General features: G+C 42.7%; 1 protein-coding gene across 8 annotated transcripts in view; it reads right to left on the bottom strand.

Moving 5' to 3' along the window:
- The window catches only part of RANBP10 (RAN binding protein 10), an 87,492-nt gene that overhangs the window by 21,768 nt on the left and 40,388 nt on the right, over window positions 1-25,336 (bottom strand). For 6 of the 8 annotated variants that reach the window (XR_012652235.1, XR_012652236.1, XM_075040506.1 and 3 more), the window contains exons 4-6: window positions 19,688-19,855; window positions 11,132-11,154; window positions 4,603-4,787 (exon numbers count right to left, since the gene is read on the bottom strand). Coding sequence is in view for 6 of the 8 variants with exons in the window: in XM_075040506.1 (XP_074896607.1) it covers window positions 4,603-4,787; window positions 11,132-11,154; window positions 19,688-19,855 (376 nt within the window). In the remaining 2 variants the exon portion in view is untranslated. Of the gene's footprint in view, window positions 1-4,602; window positions 4,788-11,131; window positions 11,155-15,563; window positions 15,585-19,687; window positions 19,856-25,336 lie in introns of those variants that run through there. The other 2 variants (XM_075040511.1, XM_075040512.1) reach the window with 2 other exon arrangements.

Here is a 25,336-nt window from a genome sequence, read left to right as displayed (position 1 = left end):
CTCCAGAAAGGTGACACTGACACCACCACTGTGCATGTCAGAAGAAACAATTCTGGAGAACACAAGGAACAACATAGGGATAAACTGGTCCAACTGGAGAAGAATCAACAGCTTTTGTAAAGGGAAGTCATGGCTCTCTCATTTGGTGACATTTTGGAGAGAGTCTGGAAGCAGGCAGAAAAGAGATAATTGTTGCAGTCCACTTGGTTGTCCAAAGATATTTCAGAGTCTTTCAGCAAAGCCTCTCAAAGAAACTGTCTTACCATGTGATAAAAGGAAGGGTCCAACATGGTTAAATATTCAGTTAAATAATGGGATGGCAAAAAATGATCGGTTTTACCAGGGAAAGGAAAAAACACTCTAGTGCTGCAGGAACCTGTGCTATTAACATATTGATAAAACCAAGCTTGACAGACCAGTGCTCTCACCCAATGCAGGTGCTTTTATGTTCAAAGATGCAGGGCACACACTTTTTTCTGAAAAAGTTGGCTTTTGAGCAGTAGGAGCTAAGTCTTTGCATTTAAATATCAATGAACCTCTTCGTTCTCTTTGGCTGCTAAGAAAGCTTTCCAAAAGCAGATCCTGTCTTTCCATAGCCTGACAAGATGCATTGCAGAGAGTGAAATGACCCCATAAATTCAACAATGCAGTACATCAGAATGAAAACTAACGTTAAAGTCAATGCCAGTTGTTACATCTCCTCCATGTTGGGTCAGACCAAACACCCAGTTAGCCCAGTACTTCTACCTGCCAACTGGCAAAAGCAAATGCCTAGAAAAAAATAAAGGAACAAGGCACACATGAAATGATACTTTCCCCCATAACCCTTCCAGCTTCCAATGATCATTCAAATACTTCCTGCCCTAGAGGTGGTATCTGTCTACATCGTAGCTCCAATAGATTTTTCTTTCTAATAATGTCTCCAGCCAGTTTTTGAATCCATGCTCTTTTCATGGTATCTCATGGCAGAGTGTGTGAAAAAAAACCCTCCTTTATTTTTACTAAATGTGCCATCTTCTGGTTAACTTCACTTAGAATTGTAGAATCATAGAATTGTTTAGGTTGGAAAAGACCTGTAAGATCATCGAGCCCAACCATTAACCTAGCACTGCCAAGGCCACCACTAAACCGTGTCCCTAAGCACCACATCTACACATCTTCTAAATACCTCCGGGGATGGCGACTCCACCACTTCTCTGGGCAGCCTGTTCCAGTGCTTGACAACCCTTTTGGTGAAGAATTTTCTCCTAATATCCAATCCAAACCTCCTCGGCACAACTTGAGGCTATTTCCTCTTGTCCTATCGCTTGTTACTTGGGAGAAGAGACCAACCCCCACCTCACTACAACCTCCTTTCAGGTAATTGTAGAGAGCAATAAGGTCTCCCCTCAGCCTCCTTTTCTCCAGGCTAAAAAACCCCAGTTCCCTCAGCCACTCCTCATAAGACTTGTGCTCCAGGCCCTTCACCAACTTGGTTGCCCTTCTCTGGACACACGCCAGCACCTCAGTGTCTTTCCTGTAGTGAGGGGCCCAAAACTGAACACAGTATTTGAGGGGGAGCCTCACCAGTGCCAAGTACAGGGGGACGATCCCTGTCCTAGTCCTGCTGGCCACACTATTTCTGATACAAGCCAGGATGCCGTTGGCCTTCTTGGCTACGTGGACACACTGCCAGCTCATATTCAGCCGGCTGTCAGCCAACACCCCCAGGTCCTTTTTCTCTGGGCAGCTTTCCAGCCGCTCTTCCCCAAGCCCGCAGCGTTTCATGGGGTTGTTGTGATCCAAGTACAGGACCCGGCACTTGGCCTTGTTGAACATCATACAATTGGCCTCGGCCCATCAATCCAGCCTGTCCAGATCCTTCTGTAGAGCCTTCCTACCCTTGAGCAGATCAACCCTCCCTCCCAACTTGGGGTCATCCGCAAACTTACTGAGGGTGCACTTGATCCCCTCGTCCAGACTATTTATAAAGATATTACACAGAACTGGCCCCAATACTGAGCCCTGGGGAACACCACTTGTGACTGGCTGCCAACTGGATTTAACTCCATTCACCACCACTCTTTGGGCTTGGCCATCCAGACAGTTTTTTACTCAACGAAGAGTACACCCATCCGAGCTATGAGCAGCCAGTTTCTCCAGGAGAAAGCTGTGGGAAACAGTGTGAAAGGCTTTACTGAAGTCTAGGTAGACAACATCCACAGCCTCGCCCTCATCCACTAAGCAGGTCACCTTGTCATAGAAGGTCCTTGATGCCCTTTAATTCTTGCAGTACAACTGTTCCTTCATCACCTTCTCAAGACTATTCAAGATTTTTTTTTTTACACTTCTGCCTTACCCCTCACACCCTTATTCTCCAGTGCTGTGGGTCTGTGTATTTGTTCCCTGCTTTATACCCACCCCATGCCTTTGCACATCCTGCCTTGTTTTTTTCCAATGCTTTTCTCACTTCTACTACATACTTTTGGAAAGAAAGAGCTGAAACTTCACATGGTATTCACATTAAGGGTGCATCACATATTCACGCAGTGACAGAATTATTTCTGTCCTCTGTTTTTCACCTAACAAATCCTAGCTTTTTTTTTTTTCCTGCTTGCTACCAAAAAAATTGAGCTGACATTTCTGTGCAATGATTCACCATAACCCAAAGATCTCATTCCTTCTTGGAGGATCCCTTCTTCCCAGCCATTTCTGAACACCCTCAACACTACAGGCACTACCAGCACACATCCAAGTTTCTCTACAGTCTCCTCCTCCCAAAGTGACAATCCCTTACCCACTCATTCCCTCTCTTGTCTCCCTTTTAAACAACTCATAATGCACATTGGAAGTGCCCTCAGCCTCTGGCTGTAGTCCCCCCTTAGTTTGCAGCAAGGGAACTTCTCAAAAGCCTTCTGGACTTCCAAGACAAAGACAGCAGCCCAAGAACCGTATCCACATGTCTGCTGGCTCCTCTTTGCAAAACCCACGTCCTATTTCTCCACGTGCCCAATGTATCTACCCTTCAGTAGTGCTTCTATGGATTTGTCCAAGCCAGACATTAAGGTTCTCTCCACCCATTGCTGCCTGACTCTCTTCTGAAATCCTTCGTGAAACATGGCACCATACACACCATCCTCCCTTTCTCTTGACCCAAGGCAGTTCAGACAGAAACTCTGTTCCACAGCCACAAGCTCACCTGTTTTCTCCTTGAGTCCCATTCGGACTCTGTGTAAATATCTGATCCCAGAGACTTTCTCCACTTCCCCTCACCTATTTCTTCCACTGCTCCTTTAACAGACACTTCAATCCCAGACACAGCCTCTGCCAAGTCCCTCACAAAGATGCATCCCAGCATGGCAATTTACCTGATTTCTGGACACACAGGCAAAGAATTCAATTGGATACGGTCTTGTCTTCCTCAAGGTCTCTTTTTATACTGCTATCCTCTACAGGCCCTACAAACTCCCTGGCAGGCCCCCTTGTCCTTATTTTCTTGAAAAAAGATATTACTATTATTTTCAATAGCTTCCGCTAGTTGCTTTTCAAAGGCTTTGCTGGTTGCCCTGAATTATCTGCAAATAAGTAAACACGAGACTAGCAGAAAACAAGAACCATCATATGGATGTGATCATCGCTGCATTAAAGTCATCTGGATGATAGTGACCAGTGTCAGGTATTTAAGGAAAGAATGTAATAAAAAGGCAAAACACAGAGCTATCTGTCACCAGAGATATAAGCAATCAGAGATAGAAACAACAGCCACAGACTCAAGGGTTTAAAATATAAGTATGGAATTGGCCTCCATGAATTACTGTGAATATTTAAATGTGTAGCTTTTAAAATCCACTTGTACTTAAACCACCACAACTTCTTGCAGCAGCAAGTCCCACAGTTTCATACACTTAGTGAAAAAAAAATTGTTTTGTTTTTAAGCCAGAAGGTGCTTCTTCTCTAATTCTTGTGTTTTGAGAAACAGTGAATAATCACTTTCTAGTCATGCTTTTCATTGTGTAAACGACTGACAGACAGCTACAGTCCACCTCCCTCAATCACCTGTTTCCAAGCTGTGGAGCCTTAGTCAACTCTGTCTTTCTTCAGGCAGAAGATACTCCTGACCTCTGACAACTCTTGTCAATTGTTCTCATCAAGTTCCACTTAATCCTTTTTGCAATGGGAAATGCATTCAATATTCATAAATTTATAAAGTGCCATAATCATGTTTTCAGTTAGGTTGGGTTTGGAAGCCTTTGGTTTACACTATTTTTTGCTCTTTCACTTCTGAATTCAGCTGACTTACATACTGGCTTTTCTCCTACGTTAGAGTTTTTATGGTATCCTCTCCACTCCCCTTCCCCCAGTGCATCACCTCAAAGTGTATGTTCTTCCATTCCTACAAGCTTTCATGCAGTCTTTGGCTGAAAACTTCTCCCATATCTTTTACATTTGAAACAGCAGCAATCTACACAGGAAAGACTATTAAACAACAAAACAGAAGGTAAAACAATTTGAGCAAAATGCACTGACTGGCAATTTTTGCCATAAGAAAGCATAAATTAGCATTAAAAAGGTATTTAAAGCCTAACAGAACAGAAGAAGCTGAACACCAGAACAGTGACTTACTTCTGCAGCATGGCTTGCCACTCGCCTAGTCTGTCTCCTATGGGAAACCGCTTAATGGTGCTCTGAATCTTCGCTCGCCACTCCCTCATGTAGTCCTCAATGTCGAACACAAATGGCTGCTGCCCAAAGTTGGCATCGACTATCTCTCCTGGAGTCTGGAGACCCACTGTAGGGTAGAGATTGGACTGGGAAGGAAGAAAAAGAAACCTGTATTAAACCCAGCTTTCTCTTTCTGGTTCCAGTTACATGGTTTGGTAAGACAAAAGAGCTGCTCTTTAAATTGAAAAATGTAATGGAATAGGAAGGGGCAACAGTCCTTTAGGTACATCTCAAGGAACCCCATGACTTATTGTGCAGTTATTAAAAGTTTTTGCATAAAACCGTAACAATGGGTTCAATCCCCCAGCAGTCTGTGATCGATGCCATGACTGCTGTCTATGGTGTGTTCACTTTCTGTCTTAGTTTTTTGCAATTTCTACCAAAGTTCAAGAGCCAACAAATAACAGTAATAAAAAAATGAAACGGGCATCATCTCAATCAACAGATCTATGTGTTCTCCACTGTTTCAGCTGAACTCTCTTATTCCTTGGAAGCTGCTGTATGAGTATTTTACACCTCTGATGAAAAGGGAACGGATGGTAGTGGAGCTCTGAAATTAGGTCGTTGATTATCCCAAGACAGCAAGCCATCCACACAAGAAATTCTACTACTGATAGACTAATTTAATTTTAAGAACAAGCATATAGATCCAAATGGAAGCTTTGACCCTCCACCAGAACATGGGGAAAAGAAAAAGGTTACCACCATGAAAATACCTCTAAAATTCAGCCAATAAATTCAGCTTCGAAAGATGATCTAATTGAAAACAGGTGGTCAAAGTCTATCTAGAAGTTCTCTGAATTCAGGCTATTTTAAGAATAAGCTTATGGATATGAATTGAGTCCTTGAGCCCACTCAAATGTGGGGAAAAGAGAAATGGCATCAGAAAAGGTACAGGGGTGCCAGGTCCTCATCACTCTGGATCATATTTTTTTAAGAGCATGTTCCATTCACTGTCATGTTACTTTTCTGCAGCACAAATTAGTATTCTGTTTGCAACACAAACTTTACTAATCCTTTGCTTCAGAGCATCTGCTGATAGCCTGCAGGGTTTAGGAAGAAATCTCTCTCATGCCACTCATGAACTGTTTGGTGTTAGCTTTTTCACTTTGTTCTAACACACTAGAGACTGATAGAGACAGAAATCAGACACTGGGCAAGGCACACGGATGCATATAGTGAAATTGAAGTCTTGAAGGTGCCTGGTTGCGGTGCCTTGCTCATGGCTGAACCCATGTCAGACGTTAGAAAGGCAGGATGATTCTCTCCTCTATAGCAAGGGCCATGGGCTTTCCTACAGTTATCTGGAAAATCTATTCAACTAATTCTTCACTCTTGCAGAGACCTGAGACATTGCAATGTCATTGATCTCCCTTTGAGACCTAATGTACTTGTGGATTTTACTTTTTACTAAAAGTATTAAGACTGTTACGAGGCAGAACTCAGCAAAATCCTAATCACATTGGCAAAAATGGAGCCAGCATGTCGTGGGAAGCGATTACTTCTCTCTGCTTTCAGAGGCATGGCAACATCTGCAGTACTGTACTTCGTTCTCCGCCTTCACATCCACATCCCCAGGACAAGAAAGACATTCATAAACGGGGTCCATCAGAGTTCTGCTAACATGGTCAGAGGGCTGGAGTACATGGCATACAAGCAGAGGCTGAGAGAATTAGCTTGGAGAAGAGAAAGCAAAAGGGAAAATCTAACTGTGAGTCTTCCACTCCCAAAAGGGAGGTGATAAAAAAGATGGAGACAGATTCTTCTCAAGGGTGTTCAGTGAAAGGATAATAGGCACAAGCTGCAGCCAGGGAAATTTTGATGGGACATAAGGAAGAAATTCTTTCTTGTGAAGATGATTAAGGACTGGAACAGGTTCACAGAGAGACTGTAGCATCTCTGTCCTCAGAGATTTTCAAAACCCAACTGGATAAGGTCCTGGCCAACCTGCTCTACCTTTGAAATTATCAAATCTCAAAAAAACAAAGCAAAAAAATGAATCTATAAAATACAGGCTGGAAACTGAAATCAGAAATCAAGATGACTGCATCATTGCTGACTCAGCACACCTCCTCCTTTCCTATTCTCACACCAAGGAAGTCACTGAGTTAGAGAGGTGTGCAAAGAAAATACAGCATGATACAGGAAGAGCTACCAGAAGAAAATACCATATTTAAAGTCAGTCTCTCCTTTCTTTCAAACCTAGCTGACAAGGAAATACCTCTAAGGAGGGATCAGATCTTTTCCACAGTTCATACTTTAGACTTTTTTATTAACTTAGCTTTTTTTTTTAGTTTTATGAACCCAAGGACTTCCAAAGCCAGGAATCTGACACCCAAAATACTTGAAAGTTAGAAGTAAAAAACCCCAAGTTACAACATACCACATATTTTTCAGCCACTGCTGGGTATGTTCATCTCTGAGGGGAAGCTGCCTACCCCCAACTTCTCTCAAATCATCTCCGAGTTAGAATTCCCATTTTTCACACGTGGGATGTGCCCTCTCTGTTTAGCAACTCTTAGGAACTACATGTATCTCCACCACCCTGCCAGATGCAGGGAGACATCATCCCAGAGCCCACTGACCAGGCAGATGCTTCTCCTGCCAAGTTCTTCAGGCACACCTTTCCCGTGACAATTGAACCACCTCTTGCCTCTGATGTTGGTGGCCAGTTGCTCACAACCCCCTAACTCATCTTGACTTGTTTTTTAACCCCCTTGTGCCTTTGCACCCCTGCAATCCCACCCTGGGCTCTTCCACATTCTGCTTTTTTACATTTCCCTGTTGTTTCAGCAAACTGCCAGGCAGGATAAACCTGATAGGGACTTGTGTAAATAAGAGAGTTAGGCCTAAGCATTGACTTAAATTGGTAAAAAAGGGGGAACCTCCCTCTGTGGGATAGTCACTTATATTTGCAAGCAGTTATTTTTATATTAACTTCAGCCTGTGCTAAGCCAAAATGCAATTTTTTCTCTCACTGTATTTTCGTACAAATGCAAACACACTTTAGAAGGAAATGAAGCAAGCTAAAGCAAATGTGCTTCACCGTGTGTGAGACTTAGCACAACAAAATGTGGTTTTTAATGGAAAATATCCATTTGAACTTCCTAATATTGTGCCAATTATTGTCTTCATCATTTGCTTCTGAAAGGGGAATTTTGCAATAAGCACTTCAAGGAAACAATTTCTAGACTGGTAACGTTTTGAAGGTTCAAATTAATTCATTGTCTAATCTCACTGACCTGCCAACCCTAAAAGTTATTTAAGCTTGAAAGGTGTAAAAGTAATGGGGCTTACTGGCCAAGCTTCTCGCTGATGTGTGCTACCAGTCAGTTTCAACATCACATGGGCTGTAATGCAAGAAAAAGCTTTCAACCTACAGCGTCTCCCTGGGGGATTTCAGTAATGAGGTATGGAACAAAGCCAGAGCCAAAAAATGCATGTCAAGCTGCTCAAACCAGAGAACCTCAAGGGTCACTCAGGTAAGACTGCTGCTTCCATTCCCATTTGCACAGTTAAATTTTTAGACTGCAGCTTTAGCAGGTGAAGAACACAGATTACATTCTATGTCTTTCATATGATGGATGTTTTCTCTTCTTTACCTTATAATGAGTGGATATAGTGTTCAAGCCTGGATCACAATGCTGTAATAAATGAAAAATACCACTTGCAAGTTATATCAACTTAAAATTCCCTACTACCTCAAGACTTCTACAATCTCTGATGATAGTCATTATATTTAAACCAAAAGTCTACCTTGGGTTTCGCATCCCCTTGGAAGAACAACCAAGAAGCCATGGTCCGAGGGAGCAAAGAAGGCCAGAAAAGGACATGGAAAACATAAGAGTCTGCAAGGGTGAGGGAAGAAGGCAGTAATTGAGGGAAGGGTATTGGAAAAGGAGGATGGGAGTGATGGAAGTTGGGTGCAGGCATCCTCAGGATGAAGCTGCAACAGAGCAGCTGAGCCATTTAGCACATGGAGAGAAAGGTCCAAAATCCACATGGAGGCAGAAGTCTCCTGTCGTTGCTCACATCCACAGTTAGGGGGTGAAATGACCCAGGCAAGCTTCTCTCGCCCTCTTTTTAAAGAGAAATTATCTCATGGAGGATAATTCTCAATAGTAGGAGGCCTATAGGGCATCCACTGTTCTCCTTCCTGGTCCAGAAAAATAGTGTTATGGATTAGTTGCTGCTGTAAAAGCCAGAAGGAGATTTCCACGGAAAACAGCTCAGCAAACTGGCTGGTAAAAGGCACAGAGATACCATTTAACTATTGGAGACTCTGTCACAAAGCATTTGAATACCCGATCGCAAAAACCCACCTGACCAGGTCTTCGTCCAGTTTAACACTAAAATGACATCTCCTCTGCACAGGACACACAAACAAGCATGAGATCCTGCAAGGATGATCTGGTGAGATCAAGGAACAGCAGGATGGGGGGATGCCCTGGGCTCAGGAGGGCTTTGAATTCAATCTCAACTGCACTGCAAGACCTCACTGCTACACGAGCCCTTCTGTCTCATCTGCTTCCCCAACCGTTCATCCCCTATTTGTAACAGAGACTGAACACCAGGGTGAACAGCCTACAAGTTCACATTAAATGTATATACACTAGCATATTGTGCATTCCTGGATCAAAAGGATGCAAGTTAAGCTAAGCAGGACAGGTGACTTCAGCCTGCCAAATCTGTGCTGCGAAGCCCTATGGCAACACTTTAGCTGTAAATGACAAAACAACAGTATGTGTGTTGGATAGCTACTCCTGATTGATAAGAGCCTAAATAGTAATCATCTATCTACCCCAACATGAAGACTACTCTAATGTCAGAAAGAGAAGCAGTCTAGCCAAATGAGAAGACAAAGCGGTGAAAAAATTAGAAGTAATATGGTAAAACTGTGACTCCTAATGTAATCTATATCCAGAGGGAAAATAAAGAGCACCTAAAACTAAGGGGTATATCATAGAAGCGTCTTGCTGCTATGGATGCAAGGCTGTCACAAAACCTCACTCCAAAAGGTTAATATTCATGGACAGGTAAAATATTCTTTTACTTTCATAAACTGTACTTGGACCAAGTGAATAAAGTACTGAAACAACCCACATAAAGAGGGTTTCTGGTTTAGAATACACTGCAATGTTACGAAGTTCAAAGAGCCTAGGAACCCCCAAAAAAGCTGTGTTGACAGCTGATGTGAAAAGGCAAATTAAATAACTGGAACATCCTTCAGACAGACACTGGCTGGGATATGGGAGAGATCTGTAAAGTCATAAATCCCATTGGGAAGCAGACCAATCTCAAATTGGGAAGGTGAACAGGGAATGCTGGTCATTATTTCTTACAACACAAAAATTAGAGGAACAAAATAATTTTTTTTGGCAGGAGGTGCAAAACAAAGAAAAGGAAGCCTTCTTCCACACAACATGGAAGTCAGTCAAGAAAACAGATCACTTTGGAGGCCCAAACAAGCTATGGAAAATAAGAAATTCCTCAGAGGAAATTAATCTGGGGTTATCAAGTACAAAGACAGGAGTGCAACCTCAGGGACAAGAAACTCTATGTATGAGAGAAATGGATGCAGTGGATGTATTGGTGTACACCTGACCTGGTTTCATCTTCTTTTCCTAAACACCTGCTCCTTGTCCAGGAACACTTGGGTCTGAAAAAGAGCAACCATTTTTTTGTTCATGACCCATGGTGAAAGTCATGTTTTTGTAAGACCCAGCTAGATGTTATTGCCTGGTGTAACTCAGCTGGTGTCATGGCACTCAAGAGTAACTCAGTATCAGGGCTGGTGAATCAGAAGAGTAACTATCAACCCCAAATGGATGCCAAATACATTCCTCCAGTAATTCCATGAGCTAGTTACTTATCATGGGCGGAGGCTTGTCAAAAACCCATGCAATGAGGACACACACTACAGCCAGCTAAGCCTGACCTTCATTCTCAGAAATACCCTTCCCTAACCACACTGTGGTAAAGGAAAAACTTCACCATGGCTGCAAAACTTGAACGTGAGAGGAAGAAGCTGAGAATAATACTAACATTAGGCATTTTGGGGCTCTCTGATGATGGGACATGAGAGGCTACTCAATGACTTTGCACATATACTCCCCACAGCCAAAGCTGCATTTGGAAGACAGTGATCTATAATGAAGTTTGAATCCTTGCTTTAATTCCAGGAGAAGGAGCAACAAATTCTTAGAGGTGATGAGGGATGAGAGGGGAGACATGTGAGTAGCCCACAAACCCAGCCACAGGATTACAAAGTTTCAGAAAAAGGAGCATTCACACCGTTCAGTAATGTGCATTACCATTTTTTTTAACAGGGCATCAAACAGGAAAAAAAAAAAAAAAATCACACCCCACACTCTTCCCCCTCCCTTCTGTTTGCACCCTTAGTTAAAATACTGAAAATAGGTGTACTTACAGGGAGGTCTGTAAAGGCTATACCTGTGGGGGGAAAAATATTAGAATTAAAAAGACAAAGGACTTTTTCCCTGCTTGACTACATCCTTAACATGCTACAAAATGTTACTTCATTTCAATAAATCCCAGCTCTGACCCTGCATTTCACCACCTGTTGTATTCAGAAGTATCCTCCCTCCCCAGTCCCCTTCTCTGCAAGGTTTTGCATCTGGAGAAAGGTTCAGGGAAAAGCCTAAATGTTTCAGACATCTCTCCCAAAAAACTGATTTTCTAAAAAGCAGCTCCTCTTTTCTTTGCTTCTCCCTCTGTTACTATGGAGTTAGTTTTCAAGACTCACTTTGGCTTTAGAAACAGAGTTTTACTATAATGTTGCTTCACTTTAGGCTATAACTAGTTCTTACCAGCCAGAGAGACAGGAATGAACATTCAACACTTTGCATTACAGATGGGGAACAGCCTTGCAACCGGACCAAGCTGCAGCCAGGAGCACCTGAGAAATACTGTGCAAAGAACAGCTTCATCCTCAACTATGCTGCTACAGTTCCAAATACAAGAGATGGAAAAAAAGTGTATGGTTTCCCTTTTTATTTACATTTGGCATGCCAGAAAAGAGATATTTAAGCAGAGGCAGCCACTGCCTAGGATGACTAACAGAGTTGTAGCCAGACACAACGCTCAGCTAGAGTCAGGCTACCCCCAGGCACAGCTCTGCAATGCTCTGCATCTGATTTAGATGCAAGCTACCACTCAGAAGGAGGGTGCCTCTCCTCCCTTGCCCGTGGTGTATGTGCCTCCATCTGCCATGGGTGAGAACCAGCAGCGAGGCAGGAGCACGGTGAGATGGATTGGCCAGCTACAGCAGCTCTAACCCATGGGTGTTGGGTCACCCTCACCAACAGCAGAGGGGAAACTGCTACCATGCCCTGTTCACCTTATCAGGCTGAGCTTAATTCATGTTTTAAGCTAACATTTTAGGAGTCAATCTGGAAGCTGCAGTCTTGCCCCATGCGTGCTCCAAGCAATGCTTTCTGTCCCCAGCCAGAGGAAGGCTGGTACCCACACCAGTATGTCCAGTTCTTCTACACATCCCACCTCTCAGCCACACAGCAGTCCCTTCTGGGTGGCAGTGAAACAGTTGCACAGAAGCAAGAGCACATCATTCTCTGTTTTTAATGTTAGGACTATTTTAATCAAAAGCTGCAATGTAATGTTACCAGATCAGCCTGAAATGGTAATTTGAACCAATTTTAGGAGTGAACATAGGAAGCAAATAATTACTATTTGAAACAGCACAGATACAAAATCAAATACTTGGAAAAAATCCTGAATATTTTACTAAATAAATAGCCAGTAAGGTTTAATGAACAGCCTGGCAGAAAGCCAATAGGTTTAATTAGCATCATGGCAGTTTGCTCCTTGTCTGTTGAGTACCCCTTCTACAACCCAACCAAAAATTGTGTACACAAGCAACACTGAATACCTGGCTGAGAAAAATGTTCAGTAAGCATTTCTCTCACCCCAGCACTTTGCCCAAATATTGTTCCTCACTCAAACCTGTTTTCACTTTGCACTTGTTTTGCTCAGCTGGATAAAAGCTTGTTTCTACCCCTACACCGCAATGAGGCCAACTTCCTTCAGTCTGTAGCCCGGTGGAGTCCTCCTCTGCCACCCAGGATCACTTAGAGCCAAAGGTGGCCTGGCTTTCCCACGACAACTCATATAGCTGTATGTCTGGGAGCTACATCCAGCACATGGACAAGCATACAATTTTTGAGTGGACTACAAGGTGGGTGGAAAATTGGCTGGCCTGTCAGGACCGAAGGGTTGTGATCAGCAGCTCAAAGTCCAAGTGTTGTTGCTCAGGGATCAATAGTAGGGCCAATACAGTTTAATGTGCTAACTAATGACCTGGACAATGGGACGGCGTGCACTCTCAGCAGGCTCACAGATGTCACCAAACAGGAGAGTGAACAATACACTGAAGGGCATACTGCTATTCAGAAGAACCTCAACAGGCTGGAGAAATGATCCAGCACAAACCTCACAAAGCTGAACAAAAGCAACTGAAGAGCCCTTCCACCATGTTGTAATATTCCCAGAAAACAGGACAGGCTGGGGCTGAATGGAGAGAAAGCAGACCTACAGAAAAGGATGCAGGGGGTCCTGCTGGGCAACAAGTAGAGCAGGAGTCAGCAGTGAAGCAGGTCAACCACATCCTGGCCTGTATTAGTAAGAGTGTAGCTCGAGCTGTATTAGCAAGCTGGGTTGTATTGCTAAGACTGTAGGTTAAAGGAAGGGATTGCTCCCTTCTCTTCAACACTTTTGACTGTAAACTTGGAGTATGATGTTCACTTTTGGGCTCTCCAATACAAGACAGAGAGCAAAACTGGAGTGAGTCTAGCAGAGGCCAACAAGATGAAGAGAGGCTACAGGAAATTGGGTTGCTCAGTCTTACTCAGGGGTTGTTCAGACACTTACTGCTGCCTACAGCTACCTAATGGGAGGGTACCGAAAAGACAGAGCCACACTTTTCCTAGAGATGCATGGTGACTGGAGACAGGAGGCAAGAGACAAGTTGCAACATGGGAAATTCTGATTAGATATTAGGGGGAGAAAATTCAGTATGAATGTGGTCAAACACTGAATCAGGGGACCAGAAAAGCTCCCTGGGGGATCTTCATTCTTGGAGACAGTAAAAACTTGATGAGTTTCTGAGTAATGTGATCTAGTTGGTCCTGCTTTCAGCAGGGCATTGGATGCATGACCTCCAGAGATCCCTTCCAATGAAAATTACTCTACGATTCTATAAATAAACTTATTACATTGCCTTTAAATTAAGGCATTTATATGTTTTGCACCCTCTGTTACATTACTAAGACCAGTGAAATGCTTTATGCATACAGAACTAGGTCTGTTGCACAAAATATGTCTGCTTAGAGACTTCATTCTCAATTGGTACTGCTACACACCTGCATTCAACCAAGTCAACAAAAGAAAGCAAAAGAATCACAGCTCTAACTAGGCAGCTGAATTTGAAACTGCACTCTTTCTCTGCAGCACCTCCAAAGTCTGGATCCAATTTAAAATAACAAACTTCATAAATTTAAAGACATAAGAACTGGATAGCTCAAGGGGTCAGGAAGCAAGAGTGAGTGTGTGAAGAGCCTCTCCTATAAGTCCACGATGTTAACCTGATCATCAAGGCAGTGATGGAAGGAGATTAAATGAAGGCTCAGCGCTGGGGGACAGTGTAATTGACACCTTCACCTGCCATCTAATCAAAGGACTTTCAACCTTCCATGGCTAACACACACTTATACGCATCCCCATGCATACAACATGCTTGTGGACCTTCTAGCCCAACTCTACCCTCCACCCAGCAACAATCATCGTCTGCCACACAGCTGGCCATTTTCTTCACAATACATTTCAGAATTCAATTTGCACAAGACAACACACATTTGGGTGATCAGCCACAACACCCCATTTCCTATATGGCAGGATACTCCTCCATCATCTGTTTAGGTAATCATAATTCAGAGAATGCATAAGCAGTGCTGATGGACTGCAATAAGCAACAACAGACTCAGCAAGATGGGCATCTTAAAAAGTAGACTAGGAAGTGTCAGCCCATGAAATACTTGAATACTTGTACAATTTGCTGCTGAGGAGAAGCACTATTAAACCCACATAGCTCTACATGCTCCTGGAAACAGTTATCATCCAATCAAGCCACTTGGGGAAAACTGTTCTTACAGAGAAACCAGGCTGAGCCAAGTTTGATATTTTCCATTCATTTTAAATCTGGTTCATCTTTAAAGCCTGTTTTAAAGCTCTCAATGCTCCTGCTCTCTGCAAACTTGGTTTGAGGACAAACCTGTTAAACCTGGGGAAAGCTGGGATGGACATCTGTGGATCCCTATGACAAGCAGGTTTCTTCATGATCTCTAATGTTTCTGTTAATCTCTAAACTGGTTGAGAATGGGTATTTTAATTTACAGGTTAACTTGGTCTTTCCAAGTGCCTGCACTAGAACTCAGACTACGGAAGTTTTCTATGCCAAGACTTCAGAGGGTTGCATGCTCTTTTTATAGCCTTCCTGCTCCATTTACCTTGGTCTGCTGTCAAAGTCTGAGATCTGAAATACTCCTACATTAGTCCCTGAGCAAACTCATCCACTTAATCCCAGAGACCTGTAGCAGTCACATTCCCTCATCATGTCTGTGTCCAAGACTCTCTGCGTAATGACTGAAGCCCCAATATCTCTCACATTTCTCCCTCTTTCTCTCCTAATTCACTCTCCCCACACTTCTGGTCGCATCTCATCATGTTTTTTATCGCCAGGACTCTGCTCAGAACTTGTCAAAAGCATTTCATCAGCAGCCAGAAGACATTCAAGACATTTTCCAGAACAGAGAATTAAGGCTACATACGATGTCAAACAGTTTTCATGTGACGTCTCAAGACTTAGCTCCAACCAGAACATCCAGAATTTGTGATGGCCAAGAAAACAGTTCTTACACAGTGCTCCTGATGGATCTGATGAAATGGAAAAGTATGGAGACAATGGAAGATCACAGTTAAGCAACAGGAGAAACTGCAGGGAAAACAAAGGGGGGTGTCTAATTAATGGATGAAAAGGAGAGGATGAAATGGTGAAGAGAGAATATCATCTTTAGGGAAAGACAAAGCTACAGTAATTCCATTAAAAGCAAGACAAATTCAAATGCCCAGACACAGGGCCCTGAAACCCTGCTGTTAAGCTAGCTGGCATCGCAGAGCGGCTGATTAGTCTCATAATTATTTTTTTTATATGTGCAGCAGGATTACATAATGACCTGATTTCCTAAGAGGAGAGATATACAGCTTCAGCGGCTTTGTGTAAGGGAACATCAAGAAAAAGCACATTCATCCTCTTCCTGGTAAATCTTGGGTTTACACAACACAGAAATGAGATTCTCAGGTTAGCATTAAGAATCATGAAATGTTCAAGATCTTCACGGAGATGCCTCCACTAAGGCAGAAAGTGTTTTGACTTTCAAATAAATCATTGCTCCTGCCTCCACCTGTTCTTGGTTCCTCTGCTGAGACCTGCCTCACTCCCTCTCTCACATCTACCTGTTCAGTGCTCATGAGAAGCTGTGTAACAGCCAGATGACTGGGATTTGTGGTCTTATGGGGCTCAGACACACTCTCCTCAACATTCAATGGGAAGCAATTCTCATGAATGCTGTGTTTCTTTATCAACAGCACAAATAGACACTACTGGCCCTTAACAAGAGACTTCCTGGCTGAGGTTTTAATTCTGCTTTTGTAAAAAGACAGTAAAATGTTCCAGCAGATTTGGGGGGGGTCAGCCCAGCAATGACTGATGGTCTGTGACTCCATAGTACTTCCATCACTGTCTCTTCTAACCACATCATCTCTCGTCTCTGAGTACAACCATTATGCCACTACAGCTAAAAGAGTAGCTGGCACACAAATGAACCAATTGTGAATGCTCAGGAGAGTCTCCTACCTATAATTTTCTCATACATCTCATGTCTTGTATCATACATCTGAAGAGCCCAAGAGGAGGATATCCAGAAGAAAGCAATGCTTATAATCTACTTTGTTCTCTAAGCACAGTATAATTTAATTCCCTTCCTTTCCTATTTCTTCTCACTGGCATTGTTCACTGCTGGGGTAGGCTGCTCCCCAAGGGATCATTCAGTGTCAGATTAGAAAACACAAGCTTTCCACCCAAAAAAAACATCTTTGAAGGAAAAGGAGCACTAAAAAGCAAGAAAGGAAGACCAGGCAACTTATTGCTGTAAAGACCTCCAAATGCCCCAAACAAAACAAATCTCTGAGCAGGACATGAGGCAAAGAATCAGAGGATGGTAATGATGAATGCAATACAGAAGTTACTGAACTGTGCTCTTTGTTTGGCTTCATCTGTCCAGACACTCAGGCACAACACAGCCCTGGGAACAGAACAGAGGACAGAGCAAAGGACAACTTTTCAACTGACACCCCTTCTACTCTGCAGACTCTTGGTCTCTAAAAAGAAATTGAATTTCAAATGAACAAATTTGTATTCATTAAATAGAAGACCTGGCCTCTTCCTGACCGATACACTTTTGTTGTGACAAAAAGCAACAGCACCGTCAGGGTAAAAAACAGTGAAGCTGGAAAACCACCCACTCAAACAAAGGAAAACAGCCAGAGGAGCACAGCACAAACCACTATACTACTTCTGTGTAAATACACACTCAAAATCAAGGGCAGAAACTAAAAAGAGAGATTTTGTGAAATATTTTTAACTATTTCAGCACCTTAGTTGCTACTGTATGGTGAACTTGACTCATTCCTAAGAAATAGCTCTTGCTCTACACCATCAGCTGTTGGTTTCACATCTCTGCTTGTCTTCCCAGTACCGGACTAACAAGGGCTATGTCCACAAATCTGAGTTAAATTTCAAATAACCCAGCTATTAGAAATCTGGGCAATTAACTAATACTTATGGACTACAAATGACTGCTAGTGTCTCCACTAGTGACTGATCTCACTAGGTGGTAAGCTGCAAGACTTCACTAGGAGTCCCCCGGTATCACACATGGTCTGGCTGATAAATAGTTATAATTTCAAAAATGAAGCCATATAAGACACTCAACTCTGAGCACCTCTCCACTGGGCTTCTGAGCAAGGCTCCATTTATAAAACTGGAATGTTAAAAACAAGTCTCAAAGGATGCTCAAAGAATTTTTTTTTTCCATTCAGGGCTGAAGACCTCTTGACGTGTTGCAAAGCATCAGGACTAGTTGCTGAATGCACAGTCACAGACTCAATCTAGAAAGTTTCTCAGAAGGCACGTGCCTCATTTCTAAGCAACCATCCCTTCACAAATCAACAAACAGTGGGTATGAAATTAGAGGAAAACTGAAATTTCCAAAAGAAGTTGTCTGCATGAGCACCAGGCCTTTCTGCATCTGCCTCAGAGGAAGGAGCTTTCTTGAGATTGAGGGGAAAAGCCCGCATCTCAGATCCGTATCTCTGCTATAGCTGTAGTACAGCTTGCTACTTTCACAGAATCAAACTGGCTGAGGTTGGAGGCACCTCTGGAGGTCATCTAGTCCAACCCCTCTACTCAAGCACGGCCACCCAGAGCTGCTTGCCCAGAACTGTGTCCAGGTGACTTCTGAATACCTGCACGGATGGAGACTCCACAACCTCTCTGGGCAACCTGTGCCAGTGCTCAGGCACCCTCACAGTGAAAAAGCGTTTCCTGATGTTCAGAGGGAACCTCTTGTGTTCCAGTTTGTGCCCATTGCCTCTGGTCCTGGCACTGGGCACCACTGAGAAGAGTCTAGCTCCATCCTCTTTGCAGCCTCCCTTCAGGTATTTATATACATGGATGAGATCCCCCCGAGCCTTCTCTTCTCAAGGCTGAATAGTACCAGCTCTCTCAGCCTTCCCTCCTAGGAGAGATGCTCCAGTGCCTTAACCATCCTAACGACCCTTCTCTGGACTCTCTCCAGTATGTCCATCTCTTTCTTGTATGGGGGAGCCCAGTACTTTTCCCAAGAGCTCATCAGAAATTATGCACTCTCCAGACATACACTGCACTCCAATCCCACTCCTTCCTTCAGCCCAGCCAGTAACTCAAACCAACTTTTGTTCAGATAAATGTTTTGAGTGGGGTATTTTTCTACCAGCTTCTTCATCTTGAATTCAACAAAGACGAATTGACACAGCAATGTCAGGAGAAGCAAAGGAAAGGAGTGCCTGTCCCTACAAAACCAAATGAATTCCAGCGCAAAAAGTGAGACGAACTTATCAAAATTTACTGCAAGTCTTATGTGACAAAAAAAACCCCAAACTATAAGAATTTATCTGGGGTGAATATGTCATCCAAGGGAAAGACATTTTAGGTGACAATGGCCACAACTTTCTATTTTAGACAAATCAGATACGATGAATGCCAGGAAAACATCTGTGAGAGATTCATTTGGGCAAAATTTTGAAGCCTTTAACTTTAGAGGAACTACTGAAATAACTGTGGAATGAACCAAATTACAGGTCAGTGCTTAAGTAAGACTTCTTATGCTGAATTAACGTCTAGCTTTGGGAATGCTTGGACCAACGTGTTAAGGCTTACAGATAGACAAGACCCTTTAAGAAGTGAAAAGGCACTGATATAGTGGCTTTGTAGTCAGTTGAATAATACACTAGCTAAACTTCCCACTTCTTTATTTCCCTGCTGCCCAGCCATTAGCCATCTTATCCTCCCACAGGCTGTGCAGTAGCAGAAGAAAGGAGCAAAAGCTGGGGGTGCAATCCTAACCTACTTAAAACAAATGGAGCAGCATAGAAACCATTTTATGTGCCGGAAGTATTTATGTCTTGGAGCCAGTTTACATCTCCTGACTGCTGCTTAGTTCCCTTTTTCTCTCCCATTTCTTAAATCTTACCCACAAATGTGGGACACAAGTTACAACACATGCAAAGTATTAAACTGCAGCAGTGAGAGAAGGGCAGGAGCATCCCTCTCCTGAGAACACCTTGCTTCACTTACCTAAACTGTGGCCATTTTTTGTGTAAAAGCACGTATTGTTGATGAGGTTAACACAGCAGCCAATCACATCTCCAGTGGTGAATGTAGGGCCATAGGGCTGTCCTGTCCCTGAAGAACAGAAGGAGTGCCCGTCATCACCGTGGTACCCATAAGAATGTTTATCCCATCCTGCAAAAGACAAAACAGAAGAACAGGTCAGCAATGAAGCCAGTTTAGCAGAACGACATGGCAACTACAGCTCTCAGGACACAATTTTCTGGTAGGAAGTTCAAAATTTTGATTCCCACTCCTGATTCATCCCGATATTAATTCTCACACACCAGTATCTGAAAAGAAATTAATGGTTACCAATCATAACACATCATTCGGGTTTCAACCTCATTTGTCCCTTATGAGAAATGAAAAGAACAGATTGCCAAAAGTCATTCTGACAAATATTTTTTTTGTTAAAAAAAAAAAAACATTAAAACCCTGTTTCTGTTTTATCTTGCCTGCGGTGAAACAAGCTCCTCTTTGTAAAACATTTGTGTTTCGCACTAACACAATCTTCCAGCAAAACCATTTAATAAAATAACTCTCGTCCAATTGCAGCTTTGTCCGTAAGTGCTGCTCACAGGCATAACTGAATGGCCTGAGGCAATTTTTGCACTCTCACATTTACACTTCCCTTCTAACAGTTTATAAGGATTTCTGTGCTCCCCTTAGGCAACAACATTTCCCATTCTGTGGACAGTTTAAAACACAACCCTTAAACGTCAATGGGCAATTTTCAAAGTGGCCAATTCTAACATTAGTATCTTATTTCTTCTGTCAGTAACACTGTGCCTAGGGTTAAAGCTGGGCTCAGGGACTGCACCCTGCCCACTTGCTCTTTTCTACATCTCACAGTAATTCCATCATTCTGAGTTCCTAATTTTTTTCTGTTCTATCCCAATTCTGTTCTAAGTTCTTTTGTAAATTTCTTACATGTAGGAATGCCAGATATAACTGCCAACTACCGCAAAGAAGAGAGATTAATGCATCCTTTAAAAGCTAAAATGTTCTTCAGGCAACACACTGGTCTTCTCTTTTCAGGACTCTCATCTCCCTCTTGCAGAGGACAGGACAGTGCTCCCATGGTTGTGGCCACACAGTGATTCAGTGAATGCCACCTGAATCTGCTAACCCATGCTGGCCAACTTCATTTGCCACTACTGCTCAAGATGGCTTATCCTTTCTTCTCTTAGGAGACCAGCTACAGCAGGTAGGGAGTCATGAGGAACAGTCCTCTTACTGAAGAGTTTAAAGAAAGCATGACACACTCTGTCTTATTATAAGACTTCCAGAAGAACCAGGATTTTCTCCAGCTCTTTAGAGCATTCCTATGAATTACACAATCAAAACTACATCTCACAGAGAGATGTACTTCTATCAAAAAGTCTGAGATAGACACAACATTAATAACAACCCCCTGTGTTTTAAGCAGATATGGTTGGATCCTTAGACAGACCATGCCCACTGAAGCAGAAGCAAAAGAAGGTGCTTTGACCATCTACTGACCTTATACAACCTAAGGGTAGTGCAGAATCTGTTAAATGTGGAGGCATGATTTTGGCAAAAGGACTGCAGAAGAAATGCAAAGACTTTGAGAGGAGAAGCGTTGAAAAGTAGAAAGCACGCATCCTGCAATAAGGCAAAAAATGACTGCAAACCACAGAGAGGAGTCCCATGAAGGTGGGCTGGAGCACTTCCGCAAGCCATGATTCTACAAAAACAACAACAACATGAGGGCACTAGAAATTTAATCCCGTAAAATGGTGCCCAGCTACATGTACTCAGGTGTCTTATCATCAATGGACCCACATGCTCAGGGTTTCTCAGAAAAGCATGAAACATTCGCTGCATGCCCAAGGCCCTCCGTTTATTGCACCACACCACATGAATGCCAAGGGGAAAGTCAGGGAATGGAGCAAGACTGAAACACGCCATGGTCCAAGATTTTGGACCTCAGGGCAAAGTTTGGGAGTGAAAGGTGTGAAGGACTTCTAGCAAATCCTAGTCTAGAAATGGTGAATAATTTCCTCTGTTAAGTCCCACACATCCACAGCAACAGACTGAGATGTCCCAAGAGTCAGCTCCATCTTCCCTCGGACCAGCTCCAAACAAGCTGTTGACAGTAGCACCAGTCCTGTTTAATATCTCCATGAAAGACAGAGACAACAGCACAGACAGCACCCTCAGCAAGCTCAAAAATGATGCCAAATCGGGTTGCCAAAAACAAAGGAGGGAGTGATAGGGGCTCTAGAGTCTGTTGTCAAACTTCCACTAAGACTCCGTCCAGTAAAAATATCATTGAAATACTGAGTTTTTAACACTGTGGCTCCTTTCCACTATCCCTTTTATTTTCTCTGCTGCTGGCCTGTGAAAGGCTGCTGTTGCTGACCTATTATTTTAGTCTCCCCCAAACCAGACCTGTTACATGTGTGTCAGTTCAGAACTTCTCTAATGAAGCTGTTGGTAACTTCAGATGCTAACTCTCATCAATTTATCTCTTAAGCTACTTAATAATACAATCCAAATACAAACTTCTAGCTCTTCTGCATACAAAAATTCCTGGCATTACAAAGCATTTAGTAAGAATTTGTTATCAGTTATGTCTAAGTATTCAGATGCTTACACATCATGCACCAGGTAAGGCTACTATGAGAAATGCAACAGCATGCCCAACCATGAGGACAACTTCACAAAATACTTGTGCCAATGCAGACACTACAGATTCTGTAGTATAAGAAAAAAAAATGTTTCATTACCTACAGATCACGACTGATCATACTGGAAAAAACTTCCTCCTGCTCCTGTAAGACATTTTGCTTCACAGTATCAGTACTTGCTGTACCACCAAAGGTGGTTATGAACGCACTGATGAGATGAACTCCAATAGGAAGTGACTGAATAAAGGCTTTGAGGGCAGTGTCAAATTTCATATGTATTGCAACAGTGCCTGCAAAAAAGCTTGATCTGAATCTTATTCTCCACAGACAACCACTATTATCACCAGTTAAGGAAATCTCGCTCACCCAGCACTTTGCTAATGATATACAGAGTTAACATTTTCAACTCAAATGTTGTGCAGTGCTGAATCTGGTCCTGAGACAACACTAAGTGTTTTAAATCTAGACTGTCAGCCTTATCAAATCACCAGGGCCATCTTAAAAAAACAAGCCAGATTTGTATTGAGAGAACTTACTGCACTCACCATAAACATAAGCTGAGTGGCGTTAATTATATGCCTAACCTTTAGTTATTTATTAATCAAATAATGTATCAGTATTTCTAAAATTCTGCCCTGAATAAACATGAGGGCAATGGCATACAGGTCATTCCAGCACTGGCCAAATTCAGCCAGTCTTCTGGAATTTCCTAATAATCTGAATTAAAAATAACAGCCAGCATTTCTAATACTTCTAGGTCAAAGTTATCTGGGCCTACTGATTTAAATAGTGTATCCCTATTGAAAGTGTTTGGCATTATCTTGGATTACCAGCAGAGTGGGGAGTAACTCATCACATGTATTTTGCAAATACATTCTCCAACTTCCCTCCAAATACAAAAACACTTGCTGGAAATTTGGGACTTTTCTGCATCATTAACAATTTACTATCGCCACCTAGTAATAGGTCTATGATATTACAACCTTTTCTTTGACTCCCACAACACTATTCACACCTCCAGTTATTCAATAGCTTCTTTCTTCCTTTACAAAATCTAGCACTGCTTTAATAAGGGCTGAATCAGACTTCCTATATGCCTTCCCCACACTTACACCTGCAAATTCGCTGGACATTTTAACCTTTGGACCACTTGTACTCAAGTACTTCCAGAAGCCACCATTGTGACCCAGAAGGCAGTGATGAGATTTTATCTGCATATTCTTAAAAAGGCTGGCCATACAGGATACTGGGGTCAACCCACATAAGGATCCTCTTTTAGAAGTGAGAGCATAAGCATAGGACATGCATGTATCATGCTCTTACTGAACAGCATTACCACTTTCCAATCACCCACAGCATAGAGACATACTGAGCCAGATGGAGATTCTGTTCACTTAGTACTCCTCAAAGGATTTTCTTTCCATTAAACTGTCCAATCCTCCTTTAAGCACATGTACACATTCATACCATCCACTCTATCCTGCAACAAGGAGTTTCACAGTATAACTGCAAGCTGCATGAAAATATGTCTCCTAAACATAATCATCCCTTTTCCAGACTGATGACTCCTGGCTTATTTAGCCATTTCCTGCATTTCTGACCATGATCATCTGAACCTCTTCTGGATTTATAGTGTTGCTTTTGAGAATGGAGATGAAGGTGCAGCATGGAGAAGGGAAGCAGGCTGTAGCTGTTCTCTGTACTGTTCCCTAGCCCTCTGCCAGTTAATCCTAGCATTTTCCCCTTTATTATCCTTTTTACCACTGAACTGATGTTTCCATGAAGCTATTGTAATCACTCCAAAACACATCAACACTCTTGTGACAATGCTCTCTCTGCGCGGATCCTCATCTGCCATCTCACCGCCAGTGCTTTCAGCCTCAGCTCGCTGCCACAGCTCCTCTCCAGCACCTTTCACCGTACCACCCTCAGTGGCTCGCAAATCTCAACAGCTAGAGCAGTCCATCCTGGGCTGGTGAGGCGGAGGCAGCTGCTTCTAAGAAAACCCTGGGAGCACCCATGCATGAACAGTTTCTGACCAGTAACTCATTCCAACAAGGCTATGGGGTTTAAATAACATCCCACTTCTGGTGATAGCTGATGTCTAGAGCAATGGACACTTCACGCCTAAGTGCAGTTGACCAACTCTAAAAATTCTCAAATACAAGTGCAGATTCCTTACAAAACTTCAGAAATCTGGACAACAAGATTGGAGAATGTGCTTTGCTTTTCCTCAGAAAAAGCAGATCATGGACCTCTGAAGGACCATACTCTTACTGACTGAAATCTAGTCAGCTAGAGTGGCTGGAGGGTCCAGTTAGAACAGTTCCCTCATTTCTTCCTTTTCCTTCCCCATCCTCTCTTCAAAAGCACAAAGTCATTTTAAAGAAAGGAGACAGGCAGAGAACAGAAAGGATTTGGCCACTTGTCCCAAGGCAGTGGTCAAAGCAGAACCTAAAAACCCTGCCTAAGGCTCCTGTTTTCACTACAGCTCATTTTGAAGACAAGTGCACTTTGAACATGCAAATATACAGGCAGAACCACTCTGCAGGTAGGACCTCAGCAGCTAGTCAACAAAAAGAGGTTAAAATGACGTACTTTTAAATTGAACACTTCAACCACCAAACCCAAAATATATGTATAGTATTTATTAACAGCCAGACAGATGCAGAATAGCTCAGACTGTGCAATCAATAAGAGAATGGGAAGAAAGAAAACCAGAAACCATGACTAGGGCTCGGGAGGACATTTTTTATATGTTCAACACCAAACTGAAGTTCTGTTTGGCCCGCTAACAAGAAAAAGCAGATACATTGATCTTCTCGGCAGACTGTCCTGATCCCAACACACAGTGAAAAAAAATGAACAGCAAGTTCCATTGCCAATGCTTGATAAACAGGCCTAATTATGCAATACCAGACCGTGTGGCAGAAAAGACTTGAGTTACTTCAGGACACAG

Source organism: Buteo buteo, chromosome 11 (assembly GCF_964188355.1).
Source record: "Buteo buteo chromosome 11, bButBut1.hap1.1, whole genome shotgun sequence".
In the NCBI taxonomy this organism is placed as follows: domain Eukaryota; kingdom Metazoa; phylum Chordata; class Aves; order Accipitriformes; family Accipitridae; genus Buteo; species Buteo buteo.
The sequence above is the reverse complement of the archived record's forward strand: the minus strand, read 5'-3'. Positions and strand labels throughout refer to the sequence as shown.